This window comes from Acipenser ruthenus, chromosome 6 (genome assembly GCF_902713425.1).
Source record: "Acipenser ruthenus chromosome 6, fAciRut3.2 maternal haplotype, whole genome shotgun sequence".
Classification (NCBI taxonomy): domain Eukaryota; kingdom Metazoa; phylum Chordata; class Actinopteri; order Acipenseriformes; family Acipenseridae; genus Acipenser; species Acipenser ruthenus.
Genome location: NC_081194.1, coordinates 76,109,146 through 76,129,481, shown reverse-complemented (window position 1 = coordinate 76,129,481; position 20,336 = coordinate 76,109,146). Strand labels below are relative to the sequence as shown.

General features: G+C 38.3%; 1 protein-coding gene across 2 annotated transcripts in view; it reads right to left on the bottom strand.

Moving 5' to 3' along the window:
• Window positions 1-20,336, bottom strand: part of LOC117411184 (synaptosomal-associated protein 25) — a 50,807-nt gene that overhangs the window by 14,944 nt on the left and 15,527 nt on the right. For both annotated transcript variants that reach the window (XM_034018453.3, XM_034018452.3), the window contains exons 2-3: window positions 9,965-10,099; window positions 8,798-8,839 (exon numbers count right to left, since the gene is read on the bottom strand). In XM_034018453.3, the coding sequence (XP_033874344.1) occupies window positions 8,798-8,839; window positions 9,965-10,036 (114 nt within the window). In that variant the 5' untranslated portion in view covers window positions 10,037-10,099. The remainder of the gene's footprint in view (window positions 1-8,797; window positions 8,840-9,964; window positions 10,100-20,336) is intronic.

Sequence of the window (20,336 nt, the reverse complement as noted above, 5' to 3'; positions counted from 1 at the left end):
GAAAGAGTGTTTTTGTATGTGCTGTGTTTTGTTAAGTTTTTGGTAAACCAGTGAAGGCAACGCCCAGCCTGGAAGCCTTATTTTGTAAGTTTTGTTTTTGTGATGATTGTTTATGTTTTTTTTAAACCTTTTTGTTTGGCCCTCGTGCCGATTTATTTTGAATTTTTGTTTATTAAAAAGCTTTATTTTGAACTTTCCAAACTGTCTCTGAGTCTCAACCTCTGTCATCCTTGTCACACTCAGTAATCCACTTTAAAGCCCAGTGACGGATTAGGTACAATGGCAGGGTGCAAAGGAAAACACATTTTGCCAAATCAGAAATTGATACAATTATAGAAATGGTTGGCCAACACAAATCTGTTCTATTTGGCAAGTTGTCTGGAAGTTTAACTAACGAAGACAAGAAAATAGTGACAGATAATCACAGATGCAGTAAATGCTCTAGTTGTGGAGTAGAGAATGGTCCCTGAAAGAAAAATTGATAGATCTAGGAAGTAGAACAAAATTATAAGAAGGGAAAAGAAGAAGGGAGATGAAAAATGCCTCAAATGAGAAGGAAAGACTTGTCTAAATATAACTGGTGCAGTAGTTGATGCTGGTATTGAGAGAGGATTGGAATAAGAAAAAAAGAAAAGCAGATAGCGAAGCTCTTCCTGCTGCCTTTAACCCAACGCTTTTGTTACCCATTTAAGTAAGCAATAATGAATATAGATAAATAGTTATAAGTTACACAACTTGTTAATAAAATGCATTATTATTATTATCTTACCCACTGTCTCCCACTATCTCATCACCACTATCTCCACTGGCAAAGTGATTGGCAATATCACAATTTGCCCAAATGAAATTGCCGTTTGTACTCCCAGGGTATCGAATGCCAGAATCTAACACAGACATTGGCATGTGAGATGGCTTGACTATTAACTGAATTAAAACCTTTCCTGCATATACAGGTGCTCAGTCACAGCAGGGGACAAAATTGGTATTTGAGATCCATCTATGGCAAATTTCTTGATCAAATAAAATCGCACAGATTACTAAATGCAGCACATGCACATTTTTTAATTTTAATTGTGATGTAAAAATAGATTTCTACAATTATATATTTCAGCAATATATTTGCAAAACTCCAAAAATGCTAATTCAAAAGTAATCATACCCTGACAAAGAAAATTAAATTAATAGCTAGTTGATGCACCTTTAGCAATAATAACCTCTTTTAAATGATTAGTATATTTGTCAAAAAGCTTTTGGCATGATTCTTTAGTGATTCGGGACCATTCTTCAATGCGAAATTGTTCCAGTTCATTCAAATTCTGAGGACTTCTCTTGTGCACAGCCTTCTTCAACTCATACCAAAGATTCTCAATTGGATTTAGATCGGGACTTTTACCAGGCCATTCCAGAACCTTGATTTTATTCTTCTTTAACCATTCTGAAGTAGATTTTGATGTGTGTTTTGGATTGTTGTCGTGTTAGAATGTCCAGTTGCCTGTTTAAACAAGTTTCGCATCGGAGGGTTTCAAATGATTGTCCAATATTTTTGGGTAAGCTATGGAATCCATTTTACCATGTACTGGAACTAAATTTCCTCTGCCATTAGAGGAAAAACAGCCCAATAGAAGGATAGTACAACCTCCATGCTTGACAGTAGGTATGGTGTTCTTTTCTTTGTACGCCTCACCAGACTTTCTCCAAACGTGACCAAATACCTCGATTTTTGTTTCATCACTCCACCAAACCTTTGACCAAAACTCATATCCATCATTCAAATGCCGTTTTGCAAACTTTAAGCGATTGTCCTTGTGACATTTTTCTAAGAGTGGCTTTTTCCTTGGCCTGCGACCATTGAGTCCTTCATCATGCAATACTCGAATACGTTGAAATGAAAACCCCAGTCTCACTTGCAGCCAATTCACTTTGAATATATTTGGCAGTCAATCTCGGATTGTTATTAACCTTCCTCACAATTCTTCTTCTTGTTCTTGGTGAAACCGACCGAGAGAGCGTTGTGACGGTACCATGAGTCTTATACTTCTTGATAACAGAAACAATAGTTGAAATTGGGATACTCAAATGCTTGGAATTCTTCTTGTATCCTTCTCCAGCTTTATGACAATTAATCATTTTCTGCCTAAGGTCTTCAGATAGCTATTTACTTTTCCCCATATTGACTTATTGGTAATGACAGCAATCATCCTATGCCTAACCCTTTTATACTCTCTAAGAATGTTCACCTACAATCCAGCATTTTCTAGACTTTTTTAGAATTAAGTTCTGCATTATCATACTGACATTTCTAGAACTTTGTAGACAATACTATCATAGCATCAAAGGGTATATTAGCATTAGCATTTTTGGAGTTTTGCAAAACAATTGCTGAAATAAATAACTGTTTCTTGTAACTTTTCTTTCCTTTTTAGAAATTATAAATTTCCATTGGGGTATGTAATCTTTTGACTATATACAGACAGTCCTCGCATTTATGACGCAATTGGTTCCTGAAAGTCGCGTTGTAAGTCGAAGCACATGTTCCCATAGGAACAATGTTATAAACTGGGGTTACGTTGGGGTTGACTCTTTGGTCAGATAATATATTTTTACAAAAATGGCCTGTTCTATTGTACTCATGCAAATATTTATTTAACTCTTTACACTCAGCGCGTTGTTTAAAAGTACAGACTAGGGGCTTTCCAATGATGTATTCAGTGTGTGTATGCGGTTCGCCTGAAGTTAAGCCCTTCATCATGTGACAGAGTTCACAGCTTAGGTTTCATTGTTAAGGACAAATACATTCTAAAACAAAACTGTTACATGTATAAAAAAAACAAACGCTAAGTGACTGAGTCAGGGTGACCACGACAGGCACTGCGGTTCGGAGGCATGACTGCGGTTCATGACACATGGCTCGTGTCTCGCCGTGTCGTAAATGCCGTATCGATATCGTAAAGTCGAAGCAGGGTAATAATGCAAAAGAGTCGTAAGTGCCGTGTGTCGTAAGTCGAAGCGTCGTGAGTCGAGGAGCGGCTGTATATACAGTGCCTTGCGAAAGTATTCGGCCCCCTTGAACTTTGCGACCTTTTGCCACATTTCAGGCTTCAAACATAAAGATATGAAACTGTAATTTTTTGTGAAGAATCAACAACAAGTGGGACACAATCATGAAGTGGAACGAAATTTATTGGATATTTCAAACTTTTTTAACAAATAAAAAACTGAAAAATTGGGCGTGCAAAATTATTCAGCCCCTTTACTTTCAGTGCAGCAAACTCTCTCCAGAAGTTCAGTGAGGATCTCTGAATGATCCAATGTTGACCTAAATGACTAATGATGATAAATAGAATCCACCTGTGTGTAATCAAGTCTCCGTATAAATGCACCTGCACTGTGATAGTCTCAGAGGTCCGTTTAAAGCGCACAGAGCATCATGAAGAACAAGGAACACACCAGGCAGGTCCGAGATACTGTTGTGGATACAAAAAGATTTCCCAAGCTTTAAACATCCCAAGGAGCACTGTGCAAGCGATAATATTGAAATGGAAGGAGTATCAGACCACTGCAAATCTACCAAGACCTGGCCGTCCCTCTAAACTTTCAGCTCATACAAGGAGAAGACTGATCAGAGATGCAGCCAAGAGGCCCATGATCACTCTGGATGAACTGCAGAGATCTACAGCTGAGGTGGGAGACTCTGTCCATAGGACAACAATCAGTCGTATACTGCACAAATCTGGCCTTTATGGAAGAGTGGCAAGAAGAAAGCCATTTCTTAAAGATATCCATAAAAAGTGTCGTTTACAGTTTGCCACAAGCCACCTGGGAGACACACCAAACATGTGGAAGAAGGTGCTCTGGTCAGATGAAACCAAAATCGAACTTTTTGGCAACAATGCAAAACGTTATGTTTGGCGTAAAAGCAACACAGCTCATCACCCTGAACACACCATCCCCACTGTCAAGCATGGTGGTGGCAGCATCATGGTTTGGGCCTGCTTTTCTTCAGCAGGGACAGGGAAGATGGTTAAAATTGATGGGAAGATGGATGGAGCCAAATACAGGACCATTCTGGAAGAAAACCTGATGGAGTCTGCAAAAGACCTGAGACTGGGACGGAGATTTGTCTTCCAAACAATACAATGATCCAAAACATAAAGCAAAATCTACAATGGAATGGTTCACAAATAAACATATCCAGGTGTTAGAATGGCCAAGTCAAAGTCCAGACCTGAATCCAATCGAGAATCTGTGGAAAGAACTGAAAACTGCTGTTCACAAATGCTCTCCATCCAACCTCACTGAGCTCGAGCTGTTTTGCAAGGAGGAATGGGCAAAAATTTCAGTCTCTCGATGTGCAAAACTGATAGAGACATACCCCAAGCGACTTACAGCTGTAATCGCAGCAAAAGGTGGCGCTACAAAGTATTAACTTAAGGGGGCTGAATAATTTTGCACGCCCAATTTTTCAGTTTTTTATTTGTTAAAAAAGTTTGAAATATCCAATAAATTTCGTTCCACTTCATGATTGTGTCCCACTTGTTGTTGATTCTTCACAAAAAATTACAGTTTCATATCTTTATGTTTGAAGCCTGAAATGTGGCAAAAGGTCGCAAAGTTCAAGGGGGCCGAATACTTTCGCAAGGCACTGTATATATATAGGATCTGCGATGAAATGTGCTATTTGCAGTCTGGCTGTCACAGGTTTCTGGTGAAAATTGGCGATGTCGCAGCCCTGCGAAAGTTTAATGAAACACAATTTTTTATTTGCGAGGTGCTTACGATTGTGAATCGTCGCAAATCGCTTTTATGAAACGGGCCCCTGTTCTGTTTAAGTATTGCTCTTAATTCTACAGTATGTACCAAAGCCCTCTTAACTCACAGATTCTTTCCTACATGCATCACTTGGGACTTGAATTTATTTGTGACAGCCCAACATTGCTAGAAGTGAAAAGAGATACTAAAGGGAAGTGGCAATACCCCATGGTAATAGGAAGACCTTCCAGTCGTGCATTTTAATACTTTTTTTTCTCTCTTCTGTTTTGCCAGGCTCTCATACTGTCAAGTAGGAGTAAAATTAGTGAAGAACTAATGTCTTTTCTATCATAGTCTGACAGCTTTACCCTGATGTCTATGAACAGATTTCTTTGCTAGAGACATAGGCCTTGGGCAGGATAGTTATCTGATCATGGAGGCCAAGGGCATTTGTAGGCAGCATGTGGTATATTATCGTAACACTTAACACTGTACCTTCAGAACATTTCACGGGTTTAATGCAAAAGACATTTTATCAACCTACCTCGTTCACCACTTCAACCATCCCTGATAGATATTCAATTATCATAATTCAAGTTCAAATTATACTATATATTGAGAGTGTGTTTATATATATATACACACACACACACACACACACACACACACACACGCATACAGTAGATGCCGCTTATTAACAACCTCTCAGTTCCCAGCAAAAAGTTGTCATTAACCGAAAGTTGCCAATAAGTGAAAAGCCCCTGTTTTCAAGTGTATTTATATGGTACAACGATATATACTGTAACTGTACAAATATAGCACTGAAATACATGTGTTTTAAATGTTATAGTGTTAAAAAATGAACATGAGAAACACGAAATACCCAAACATAGAACTGTTTACTTCAGGCGTGTGGGCGAGTAGGCTTAAATAGTACTATACAACGATGTACTACAATTGTCCTTACAATGAGTAAAGCAAACATAAAAAATATGTGTTGTACTTACAATCAATTCTAAAATAAAAAATTGTCCACCGTTGTCTGCTTTTTACAATGCACCACCTCCCGCTGCAAATCCATCTCAATTTTGCGTGCAGCTTCGTAGCCAGTTTCAAACGCACGATTCTGCCTCAGTCCGCCAGAAGTACGTAGCTGTGTTATAAAAGCTGCATGAAGTATGCAAGTGCGCTCTGTAGCACTGGCAACCAGTAATAAAGTTGTCAATAAGCGGCGTGCAGTTGCTAACATCAGAATTCCATTAACATTAAAGTCTATGGGATGGGATTGGTTCCTGGGAAAATGTTGTTGTCAGGGTTACTAATAACCGGCACATATATATGTAGGTACATTTTTTAATAGTCATGTTAAAGAAGTGATTGCAAAGGCTTTACAATCACCTCTTTTTAGCATTACAAATATTTATTGTTAAGATGAAGATATTTTGCTTGTTTGCTTGTTTGTTTTTTTGTACTGTAATTGGGTGTGTGCAGATTTTTGAAGCCCCCACACAGTAGAAAAATACACTTCTTTTTTCCTGCTAACAATTACTTTCTGTGGTAAAGATCAAATTCAGTCTGACCAAAGTGTCTGTAGGTAATTGGTGAGACAGAGGTAAATTATCCATTTGGTGGCAAAACTGGGCAATTACAGGCTACCAAATCCCACCCTGCTCACAATTATGACAGTCTGATCACATGAAGCTAGGAAAGCAAAAAGGCTATTTTTCAATACAGCATTTCCCCAAAGATAGTGTAACTGATTTTCGAATGAGATGGAAATTGCTTTTGACGGGTAAGTGCATTAATTTGTTACATATATATATATATATATATATATATATATATATATATATATATATATATATATATATATATATATATATATAATAAAATGGGGATTGATTTTATTCTTAATACAAGGGCGGTAAAACGTGACTGATGTGTATCTGGGTACCGGATAAATGAGTGCTGACTGTATATATGTATATATAATGTTTTTTAAAAAAAAAAAAATTCTGTCTCAATCCTAAACTTCTTGGTGATGCAAAACTTTTGGTTATAGCTGTATATATGACACACAACACACCCAAGGATTTGGAACATCATTATCATTCTCATTATTATGCTAGTTAAAAATGTGTAGTTTCCACATTCCTTCTAAGAGCTGCTCGCTGGAACACTGCAGTGCCGTCCAATGAGATCTTCCACCTGGCAGCCTGACATGCAATTAGTGGTAATGAATCAGTGATCATTTACTGTTGTACCTTCCCAAGGGAAAAACCACAGAGGAAAGTAATCCCTCTCCTCTGAGCAAAATATAAACTCAGAAACATCTCGGGTTTACATCCCAGCCTGGTAGCTAAGCTGGCAAAGAACACTGTGACCTTCCAGCACACGGACCCTCATTGGCTGCTGCACCAGGGTGTCAGGACGCTCAGCCACTGGCTCTTTATTCTTACAGCAAAAACCCACAACTTTCCGCTTCACTGCATTCTTCCTATTATTCTGTAGTGTTTTTTTAAAAACTCTTATTATTCAACCCTGACCTAGATATTGTATGAAAATGCGTTGTTTGTAAGGAGCTACTCTGGATTGTCTCAGCTGTCACTCATGCAATTAAAACACAATACGATTATATATTCTTTCCCAAATGCAGCCATCACATCATCAATGTTGTTGTTTTTTTACGACAGTATTGAAGTCTGAAAGGCTGGAAAGGAGTTGATACATTCGTACTGGATTTGGGACATGGCAGGACTGGCTCTCCTAATGCATGACCGCCCTGACAAATACAGTCAATTCACCTAAAGGCTTTGAATCACTAGCAATTGGATAGCCAACGACAACGTCTTGCAATTTAAATTGACAACTTGCCAGTTGCATATTTTTTACAGATGGAAATACACCAAAGAGACTCACATATGCTGGTACTCAAAGAGCCCATATTTTAAACCCAAAGGGGCAGTATTTATATCTGCCATTGTTTATAGCAATGGAATAGACCCCAATGTCCTTTACTCTTTATACAGCAAAACCAGGCTGAAAACCAGGGCCGTATACACCTTTACAGGGATGTCTGATAACCCTACAGACAGGCCTGTTGATTATGTGAAGTCACTTGTATTATTGTATTATAAGCATTATGATAAAGACCTGCCCTTTAGAAACTGTGACACTTCAGCCGTGAGTTGCTCTTCCCATAAGCACTATCCTGGTTAAAGTGGAGCAATTATTTTTCTGGGGCATAAAGGCCAAGGGTCTTCCTGCTCATTTAGAAAGTAGAAGGTAAGTGGTGCAGTTGAATGTTTGAGGATTTACATATGGTGGATTTTTTTTTTCAGCTCTGAAACATGTGGCATAGTGTTCGTTTACATTTTCCACACAATATCTATAATCACATCAGAATTTAAAAAAAGCAGAAATTATGATATTTCACAGGAATATGCCCTTTAGAAAAGGCAGGCACCCATATGATTGTGACACAGGTAAAGCCCCCATTTTAATATTATAAAACACACACACACACAAAAACCCCAAAAAACTGCAACTGTTCCTATCTACAACTACAGAACGCAGTTTATTTATAATATTCGATACAATACTAAAATATCACCTGTGAGCTGTTAAATACACCACCGTTCTTTCACTAATGCAATAAGTTACATAATACAATGATTCACACATTTCAATATAGCGTAATACAACGGGACATCTAAATGCAATTATAGAAAATATCATTTAAAGGCTGGCTAACAAATGTAATTGCTGAATTGTCATGAATTGTATTTGGGCCAAGGGCAATTATTATAATGTTGACCTGCATTATATTAGCGTTCTTTTCACTGATACGATGAGCTCGCAATGCCTTTAAAGGGCACAAAACAATCATTTGACCTGGCTGTTTAAACTGCAAAATGGATAGTAAAATAGTACTTTGATATTTGTCTTCACTCTGTTCATGGCTGAGTCATGTTGTGTTTGGTCTGTGGTGTCAACAGGACCCCCTTATTCATCTACCCCTTTCAGGACACCAATCAGTAAGCCTTACCTCTTCAACGAGCTGCAGCATACGACGGGTGCTCTCCAGTGACTGAAAAAAGAAAAGACATAGATTTGATGAGAATAGTTTTGCAACAGTGGTGTATCATGTGCAGTGTCACTGTTCATACGATTAAAGATTGAAATTTCATTTCATACAGCTGTCATTTTTTGTACAATTACTGTTATTTGTAACTACACAGGCCTGCCAGCATGGTGGCAGCTATTTTTTTTTTTTTTTATCACTGTCTTGTCTTTACATTTTTACTGAAACAAATTTGTAATGACAAAACCGTTGGCGATTTGTCTCTTTTGCAGCATTTGTTAACCTGACTTCTTGTTCCAGGTAGACTTTAAGGTTTCTAATAACTTTAAGATGGAGGCAATGTTTTCTTTTTTTTCTCTAATTAAATAATCTGCTGGTACAGTGAAAGTACACTGTGGTTTAACATAGGTGGATCTCTAGTACTATTATTTAAAGCATTACAGATTACATTTTTCTACAGTAAACTTTTCAGTAACTGCTTTAGGTCTACTACTGCACACTGGATCACAGGACACGTCACATGACATAACATTGTCTCGTGATGTGCCTGTTTTTTTCCCTTATAGTTCTTAATGCAATGACTGCGTACTGTTAAAAGTTAGCGTTCTGTAGCAGAACTCTTCTAAATGACCCTGATTTGGCTGGTGTGGTGTTGGCAGCTGCTTGGAACTAGATTTGGTGCATACAGTACTACAGCACCCCGAGCATGCAGCCACAGGCATGGCTTGAAGTGCTCAGGTAACCACCACATTGTCTGGGTAGAAGAAGGGTTAGAGCTGAGGAATGCAGCACAGCATCCAATAAACAACAAAACAATTGTGTTATTGCACTTAAAATTAAAACAACAGTAGTTAATGGACTGCAGAAAACAAGAAGAGTCTCATTTTTAACAGTGAATGAAATTGACTGTTTTTTAACATTTTAATTTTCATGAAGCCAGTTCATTATTACGTGCCTCTACATAACCTTGGGCAACCTATCCTGTTAGCACTGAAATTTTGATATTTGGTTCTGCAATGGTGCCCTCCAACAATAAATGGGACTGTATATTTTGAACCCTGGTCTGGCTTATCTATTTATTTATTATCGAAAGTTGGAGAATTGTGTCTGTTTCGGATGTATTCTTTTTACCTCATCAGCCAGCTGGTCAGCACGTTGCTGCATATCCTCCAACTCATTACGCATATCTGCATCTTCTGCCATTGTGAAGGAATATGTGGATGGACGCTCGTGACCGACTGTTTACAGCAGGAGATTCAATGAGTTCTGAAAACAAAAACAAATATATAAACATCATGCTTCTTCGTGCACCTTCCAGCAATATCCTTGTGCTGTTTACATGACACAAAAACACCAGCCAGCATTCAACCAAGACTACTGTGCTCTCTAAACTTCAATGAGAATACACACACGCTGCCATCTTTCAACTCTGTTATTCCCACCTGCTTCTTTATTGTTCTCCACAACACAGCTGGGGCCGACAGAGTTCAAAGGTGCCAATATTGCAAAGGCTCACTTGAAAGAATATTAACCTCCTGTAAGTGTAAAATATCCAATGTGCAAGGTTAGCAGCGCAGAACAACCAAGTTTATGATCTCAGCTGAAGCCCTTCCATTAAATCAAACACACACCCCCACACACAGAACAACCAGGTTTATAATCTCAGCTGAAGCCCTTCCATTAAATCAAACACACACCCCCACCACACAGAACAACCAGGTTTATAATCTCATCTGAAGCCCTTCGATTAAATCAAACCCCCCCGCCCCCCCGCCCCCCCCCCCCCCTTCCCCAGAATGCGAATTGGCTGCTTTATCTCCTGTTGAAACATTGAGAAGGATACATCTATTTGAGGTTTAGTGTTTCCTGAGCATTAAAAGTGTATCTTAAAAGTGTTCTTCATGAATAATAACATAGGCTTTTTTTCTTTGTCTAATGCCCTTGCTGAATAAAGCAGGACTGACACCCTTACCTCTCAGTGATGATAAGAGCTGCAATCAAGCACTGTAATAATGAGCTTTCTAGGCATAAAATATTCAGTGCAGTACATTCAGAGCAGTATGAGATTGGAGGCAGACTAATAACCTGCAGGAACCTGCACACCAACTTGTTTTGGAAGAACCCAAATCTTTATTGTTTTAAGTCGTGTTCCAGGTCTCTTTACCAAATGGAAGCTAACCTTTGGGCTGGAAAAATATATATGTTTGCGTGAATAGAAAAAATGTAGGAATTATTCTTTTGGATTGAATTAATATACAAAAATAGTTAATGACTGATGGTGTTCTCTAAAATAATGTTTGCCAGAATATTTTGTGTTGTAAATTCTCATTCACCCTTTCGCTGCCACCCTAGGTAAAAAGTTACCTCACCTATTGTCTTTTTTGTTTAGTTTTTTACACCCAAACAACATTCAAATATTATTATAATCTAACAGATAACACAGGTGTACAGTGGAAATAATATGTTGACTGGATATCACACACTGGAGTTTTTGGAATTTTTCTCTAGTTTTTGTTCTGTATTCAGAAACAATGCTTTCAAAAGCTGAACTCTTAAAACATGTATATTAGAAATTGCACTGTGTGTCATACATTCATAAAGGTTAACATTTCTTCAGTGTCGACTCATCTTCAGATCTGACAGGAATACACCAAGCCTCGTTTCTAAATCTACCACCATGGTTTGCTGCAACATATTAAGAGATTATAGTGACCCAACCGGCCACATGGCCTAGACTCTCTACTTTACATTATTAAGATGTGTAGAACATGCCTCCCCATTTAAGTTATACAAAGCACCCCAGGTTAAGGGACATTCAGCATGAAAATATAATGTTATTTGCTCAAATTCAAGAAGATGTGCTCACCCTTTATAACGCTATAGTGGGGAGCCATAGTTACAAGACCGTGCTATTTATGTTCCACCTTATAACGAGTATAAAAGGGCTACTGTAATGGATTATGGAGCAAATGGGAGCCACGACCTAACTGTGTTATAACCGATTCCGCACTATAATGAGGCGTGTTATAACAGATGAGCACTGTATATATATATATTAGGGGTGGGCAATTTTTCGATATCGTGCACGTATTTCGATCGATATCGATAATATCGGAGTCTTCAAAAACACAGAAACACAATTGCAATATCAAACATATATAGACGTTAACTGATGGTACATATAAAAAGCAATAACTTACTTTAACTTAGTGGTGCTTTGCTTCACAATATCCATGGAGAAAAATAAGGTCTTGTTATATTGTTTTACTATTCCATCATCAGCCACCTCAAAACCAAAATATCTCTATACGAAGCCAATCTTAGCCAACCCAGAAGCAAGTGAATCGTCAGCTGCCCTGCATGTACATGTAATGCTGAATTATTTTGAGATATGTTTTTATGTTTTAAAAATACATCTCATTTATAATACCGAAAGTTGACATTTTAAAAAATACATTAATAATAGCATAAGTAATGGATCGCTGAAGCATGCGCATGTCTCAAAATAATGCAAAACGGTTGGCCATGCAGCATGCAAGTAACAAAGCTACCTCTGTGACTATGAAGCAGAGTTATTACGTTTAAATCGATGTATTTATTTAAATTGTACTTATCTTCTTAAAAATGTGTAATTCATTTCAGAAAACATACTGTTGAATTGTACCGTGCTGAAGCTGAGCAGAACGCCAGGACACAGCAGTGATCTCTACAGTATACTTCTCGGTGTTGATATTTACATGCATTGGTACTTGTGCCTGAACTACGACTCATCCTTTTCCTCTCAGAAATGAAACACACAAGAAAAAAAAAACTATTTTAAAACCGTTCACTTGGTGCAAGTAGCATATACAATGGTTAAATAATACTTTAGTGTGGTGTTTGCCTTTGAGACTGACCATGATTAGTATGTATAGGGTTTGTTGTATATTAATATAAAATAAACTTGATTATACTGCATTTGTATTTTTAGCAGTATAACAATAAAAAGTATGTCTCTGCGAGCATACTTGAATTTTTTTTTTTTAAATCCCACGATATCGCAATATGGAAATTTGTATCGATATCGAACAATATCTATATCATATTAAAATATAAATATTGGTGCCCATCCCTAATACATATATATATATGATATAGGGCAGCTGGCTCTTTGAGCTAAAATATATATATATATATATATATATATATATATATATATATATATATATATGTATATATATATGTATTAGGGATGGGCACCAATCTTTATTTTATATACTGGGCACCAATCTTTATTTTATATACTGTAGCGCTTTTCATAGTGGACCACCATCACAAAACGCTTTACAAGATACAGTAAAAAACAATGCATAATACATTAAATACAAGGCTAGGATGTGAAAATTCTAAAACATTGTGGATTCGTGTGTCATATAGAATCTTAAGAAGCTACAGTGAAAGATCAGAAGTAGCACAGACACAACAGCTAATAACAGATATCAGGCTTAAAGAGCATGGAAAGCAAGAGAGAACAAGTGGGTCTTCAGAGTTGATTTAAAGCGAGCGACAGTGGGAACATCACGCACCAAAGCTGGGAGAGAGTTACAAAGAGTCGGAGCCATGAAGCTGAATGAGCGTTCTCCAAGTGTGGTGCACTTTTGCTTGGGGATAACAAGCAGGCCAGAGTCGGAGGACCTCAGCTTGCGGGCAGGGACATAGCGGGTCAGCAGGTTGAAGAAGTACTCAGGACCTGTTTGTTGAAGGGCATTGTAGGTGTGCAGGACAATTTTGAAAGTAATCTTGAACTTTACAGGTAGCTAGTGCAGCTGGACAAGATGGGGGGTGATGTGTTCACGTTTTTTTACATCTAGTAAGGATCCTGGTGGCGGCATTCTGAATAGCTGCAGTCGGTTGATGGCGCGTGCCAGAAGATAGAGAGAGTTGCAGTAGTCCAGTCGAGTGGAGACAAATGCATGACAAAGTATCTCCGCATCCGGGAAGGAAAGGTAGGGACGGACTTTGGAGATGTTTCGAAGGTGGTAGAAGGAATATTTGACCACAGAGATTTGGGCATCAAAGGAGAGGTTGCTGTCCAGAAGTACACAGAGGCTTTGTACAATGGGGGAGGGCAGCATCAGACAGATTCCGAGGTTCTGGGCAGCTATATTGAGATTCTTAAGTTGAGTTTTAGATCCTACTAGAAGAAGTTCAGATTTGCAAGTGTTGAGCTGAAGAAAACTGGCAGACATCCAGGCCTCGATGTCTTGAATGCAAGCCGAGAGCCGGACCATGGCAGAGGGGCTTCCAGGGTCGAGTTTTAAGTAGAACTGGGTGTCATCAGTATAGGAGTGAAACATGAGGCTATATTGGCGGATATTTTTTTCCAAACAGAGCAAACATCATTTTACTAACTAATTACCTGATAGGTTACAAATTAAACATTTCTCTATATCTCTTTTTCTCACCTCGCACGTATCCGAGTTCAGTGCTTCATGGAAACGTTGTATACACAAAAGCACAGATGCAAATGCTTTGAGAAAACTGGATGACTGTCTGCCAAGGCTGCATCTCCAGTTCATTTCTTTGCCTGATGGACTTGTTGTTTCATATTGTCAACCACTGTTCTCTAAGGACAAGGCTTATCCTTTAGATAGAATGCACTAATCTGCATGGGGGAAGGGAGGTTGGATAACAACCGTAACACATCTACCATTCCTCTTAAAATCACAGTTCACTGTTTCATTAAAGTACACCTTGACGTACAGTGTTTATCGCTATGTTGTTATAACCACATGCTTAATTTGATCACACACAGGTACAATGGGTTTGGCCATCAGATAATCCATAAAGCAATTCGTTTTTTTTTTAAAGATATTCCACCACATTTCAGCACCTTAAGCCTTATCCTCAGTCCAGCATCGATTCCCGTTAGTCATTTTTTTTTTTTTTTAAAGCAGTGCTGCTGAATGCTGCAGTCTGACAGTTCTGGAGTTACTGTGGATGGGGAAAACAAATCCCAGGTGAAAAAGTGCAATATTAGAATGTGGGCTTGTGAAATGAAAACTTGAACAAGAGGTTTCCTAGCTGGTAGCGTGTATTTCAATCTACAGCTACTTGGTGTCCAGGATATGTATGTGTACTTTGAAGGAGCATTCAAATGCACTTTAATTAGCTCCTTGTTGTGCAACACAGCACAACTTTAAAGAAAACAAGAATTACATTATCACAAGGTGTGTAAAAATTAAAAACAAATATATACATTTTTAAGCGATAGATATTTCTAGTCAAAACATTTGTCAAAGCATTTTTACCAGTTTACCACATATCCCCCTCCATGTTGTAAATACTAAATTATTTCAAGTGTGGCACATGTACATACTAACTACATCTGAACAGTAATTGAAGTGTTTTGAAAATAAGAATGATCCTCCGTTCTCTGGTATTAATGGAATAATCCCTCCAATTAAGAGGCAGGTCTTTCTGTATCATGGAAGCTTCCACTGAAACCCAGTGGGCTGGGTCAGCAGACAAACACTGCAGTGAAGCTGGCACTTTGTCTTAGAAGAGACTGTATTCTACAGCTATGCTGACTCATCTTTATTATAGAGTACTGATACACAGCAATCAATGCAAGTTTCTCATTTACACACACATTATAGGAAACGGGTAATCTCGATATGTTGCTGTCTCAAATTGTGCAGAGTATAGCATGTCAATATCTTCTAAAGTTGGCATAATCCATAAAAAAATACATATTTGCATGTAAGATAAGGTTTTAACCTACAGTGTTAACATAACTCTAAAACTCCACAAACTTTGCAAGTGTTTTCAAATATAGTGTCTGAACATCTAATTTCTTAAATATAGAGGAGGTTATATCAAATGTTGGATGATGCCATTATTTGAAGATAACAGACAATCACAGAATACAGTTGTGTACCAAACTCAAAACGTGTGGTCTGTACCACTTGGTCTGAGGGCTTTTTAAAGCTGCTTTCACCTGTAATGGAGCCTGACTCAGTGAATCACAGAATACAGCTGTGTACCAGATATTGAAACAATACCTAATTGTGTGATGTCTCTATTATGCTGACACCTACAAAAAACATTGAATACAGACGTGCAGAATATGAGCCCAATATACAGCAGTCTTTTATTATATAAACCAATGAGTCACATAACTGCAATATGGTAGCAGTATTAGGTCACAGGTCAAAGTGTAGGGTACCATTACATTTTCCATAACTAAGAACACCTCCGGTTTATGAGCAGCGACAGTCATAAGATTCCCTTACTTGTTATAACTGACAGTAACTGACTGCCACTGGCACATTATCAGCCTTTTCATCTTACTTATGTTGCATTATACCAATACAAATTGTAATGTATGTTTCAGTCACCTCTGTTCACTATCGCAACTGTAGACAGCTGTTATCTATGCAAAAATCAACCAGTCCGTCACAGCCGCATGTTATTTACAATGCATCAGGGATCAGTAATTGATTTGTCATGTTGGCATTTCTCAAAAGGGGACAGGAGAAGGCAGCAATCACCTACAAATTACAAATGCAGTCGGAGCGCAACATGAGAATGAAATTAAAAGATTAATGGATGCTGATTTATCTCTGCACAGTCCACTGGACCACAGCAGTACCTTCCAGGCAGACTGCATTGCTAAATGCAGTGAGCTCTCAATGCTTTTCATTTAAATTCAAAAGCAAATGCACTATAATTCAGATGCAAATGCCCAAGGGACAGACAGATAGCCTACTTTATATGATGCAGCAATAATTAATCCAAAAGTATGGGTTCAAAAAACCTTTTAAAAACGACTGTTTTAGCATAACTGTGGGTCTGATGTAACAACTGGCCTGATGCATTATTATTATTATTATTATTATTATTATTATTATTATTATTAATAACACTGTTTTTTCTTCTGCTGTATTTATTTCCACTCTGAGTTGTTAGACGCCTCCAGCCTACCCTATAGCGAAAAGAGCTGGACTCGATTTAAGATTGATAGAGCAGAGAAGGTTATTAAACTGCACTCCTGTGTCTGCCTTTGGGCTACATTTGCTCTACGGTTCAGTATACAGAGCTGACTGCAGTCAGAACAGATCAGTTGCTTAGCCTCCTTTGTAATATTGTCTTCTTTGAATTTAGTATGAAAACATTGATTGCGGCCTTGTTATTCTTTGCTAACAAGTGTATTATTGCATATAATTTTCACCCTTAAATCTTGTGCGATTTATAAAACCTTTAATTTTGAATGTGGGTGTATGACATGCAAGGGCAGCAGTGTGGAGTAGTGGTTAGGGCTCTGGACTCTTGACCGGAGGGTTGTGGGTTCAATCCCCAGTGGGGGACACTGCTGTTGTACCCTTGAGCAAGGTACTTTACCTAGATTGCTCCAGTAAAAACCCAACTGTATAAATGGGTAATTGTATGTAAAATAATGTGATATCTGTATAATGTGAAATAATGTATAATGTGATATCTTGTAAAAATTGTAAGTCGCCCTGGATAAGGGCGTCTGCTAAGAAATAAATAATAATAATAATAATGCTGAGCTAGCCCGCCCCCTATGAACGTGTACTGATAACAAACTTTAGTGACCAAAAATATTCTGAGCAAGGGCTGCTCTTTCATTCTTCTTAAAGAAAGTGGGACTGCAGTGACACAGGGCAGCAGGAATGGAGAGCCCTTGGCAGAATGGTTCCACTGTTTATATCTTAACAGTGTGAACCAGTACAAAGTGGTCATTCATTGGTACCTGTGCAGTTCCAGTATTCTCCCTAATCAGGACCACTGTACAATGTTCTTAGAGATACAGTAATGTTTTAATTATATAAACAAAGGAAGCGTTAACCTGCCTGTAACCCATTAAACTGAAGTCTAAGCAACATTGTTAATCTTGCATATGTGCTTTCTATTCAGATTTACTCACAATCAACAAAATGTTTAAAATAGGCAGCCCCCCCCCCCTTTATAATGCTGCTGTTAGTTAATAGGCTGTGCTGTTTGTGTTCTTCATTATAACAAGAATAGTACAGTTAAGTGGTCAAAATCTAATTTTATTATTTAACACATTTTTGTATACTATATTGTTGAAATTAAATTGCAATCATATGCTATTTTGGAGAACAAAAGTTTCTTGTCAGGATACTGTTTTCATATGTGGTGGTGTTGCATGAGGAGGCTGTGTGGTCCAGTGGTTAAAGAAAAGGGCTTGTAACCAGGAGGTCCCCGATTCAAATCCCACTTCAGCCACTGACTCATTGTGTGACCCTGAGCAAGTCACTTAATCTCCTTGTGCTCCGTCTTTCGGGTGAGACGTAATTGTAAGTGACTCTGCAGCTGATGCATAGTTCACACACCCTAGTCTCTGTAAGTCGCCTTGGATAAAGGCGTCTGCTAAATAAACAAATAATAATAATAATAATAATAATAATAATAAAATATTAAAAAAGGAGGAAAAAAGGAGACTGCTGGGCTTCCTGACAGATAGGAATTTCAGACAAGCCTCAAGCCGCAGTGGGCCTAGGGCTTGCTGTCTGTTTCTGAAAAACAAAAGAAACACTGCTGCTTTATTTTGTTGTATAAAATGTTTTCATTTACCAACAAACAGCTTCACCTGACTTGTAAAACATGTGGTTTACATTTCAGCAACCCGGAGCTTGCTTTACAACTTAAAGTGTAATGAAATGTTTACCCTGCACAGCTGCAGATCTACAATCTTCTAGCCTGGTGGCTCCACCGCACGCACACACACATGCACGCATGCACGCACGCACACACACACACCCTCTTATAGACAAGGCTAGAGATATAGCATCACAATGATGCTCCTGAGACTACACCAAAGAAAGAGCAAGCATTGTAATCTTTATCACGCTCTCTCCATCTATTTCCTAGCAATCTGTACTTACACATCCTCCCTTATAAATGAGACCTTTGTCCTCCCCATTGAGTCAATGTGAAGCTGGAACAGCTGCAGTCTCCGCTCCTGCCCTTGCCAGCTCTGTGGAAAGCAGTGAGCCATGCAGTTTGTAATGAAATATTCACTACCAGTACTGCTTTCAATTTCTAATTCTAGGACCCACAGGCCAGAATTTATTGTTTAGTATTATTGATAATTTGATACGCCATAAAATCTCATTAAGGTGGCACAGCCAGTTCGATTTCAAAAATGGACCCAGGAAATGGGTGACGTCATCACACACACTTCTCTAAGACAGTCTACAGCTATGGCCAATGCATCATAACTCATTTTGCTTCATAAAGTCGAATGGAATTGAATTACATACCGCTTTATAGTTTTCCATATAAAAAATGTGACATTTCGAAATCTAACATGAAATACTGTACTACTATTAGGGCTTCTGGTAGACTTTTGCAATATCATTTTGCAGTTTCTTTGATTACATGATGTTAAATAAAAGATTTAAATTATGTTCATGTAGTTTTTTTTAAAATTATGTCTCAATACTAAAATTCTAGGTGATGCAAAACTTTTGGCCATAGCTGTAAATTTACTTTAATCAAGAAAGCGATTGCAGACCAAATATTTTATTGTATGCAGTGAAGTTGTGTTCCGAATATCTACTGGAAACTGCTACCCCAATTCTCGTCATCATTGAAACAGCTTTAATCAAATGCGTTCTTCAATGTATAGTGATTATAAACGTCATCCACTGATGAAGATCCATAGCCTAAAATTATGATAAAATCTGTCTTGTAAAGTGGTGACCCGTCTTAGCATGAATTGAAAAATTGTGCACTGAATCACTGCAGCTCTAGACAAACATTCATAACATATTTAATAAAGTACAATTGGCACCGATTTATCGGGATGCCTCCGGAAAAGTAAAACTCTCCAGAATAAGCACCTGACCCAATTAAAAAAGATGCATTTGAGACCGTGTGGCAAAGTGGTAATGACGTGCAGGTGAGTGCAGTGCAGAATAATCACACAGACCAACGTTGATACAGGTGCAAGGGTGTTTATTTAAATTAATAAATGTCCAGAGCCTCAAGGCAAAACCTGTAAATAATAATAATGCTGGAAGTGATACAGCGGCGTATATCACTTCTCGTTATAATCCTACGGGTTTGACCCGCAACCCCAAAGTCCCGTTCCGACACCCACACTAAACACAAACACAAAGACAGTGCGTGATTCAAGTGCTAAAAGGTGCAAACAACAGACAGTTCCAGTAGTGAAAAGGTGAGTGGTGAAGTCCGGGTTTGTCGCTGGCCTGCGGCTGCAGCTCCGGATCGTGCTCAGTAATCTTTAGTGAAACAACACACAAGACACACAGTGTTAGGACACAGACACAAAACACTCACGGTCGATTTCACAAACGGGCTCCTTCTTGGTCATATAATTTAACCATATGCAAAGGAACAGATCACTCAAGCCATGCCCCCTATTTATACCCTCGCCCATGACCCCGAGGTTAACGAGCGCATCCGCTCCTCCAGTCCTCGGATGCCACGCCGCTTACCGTCTGGGTCACTG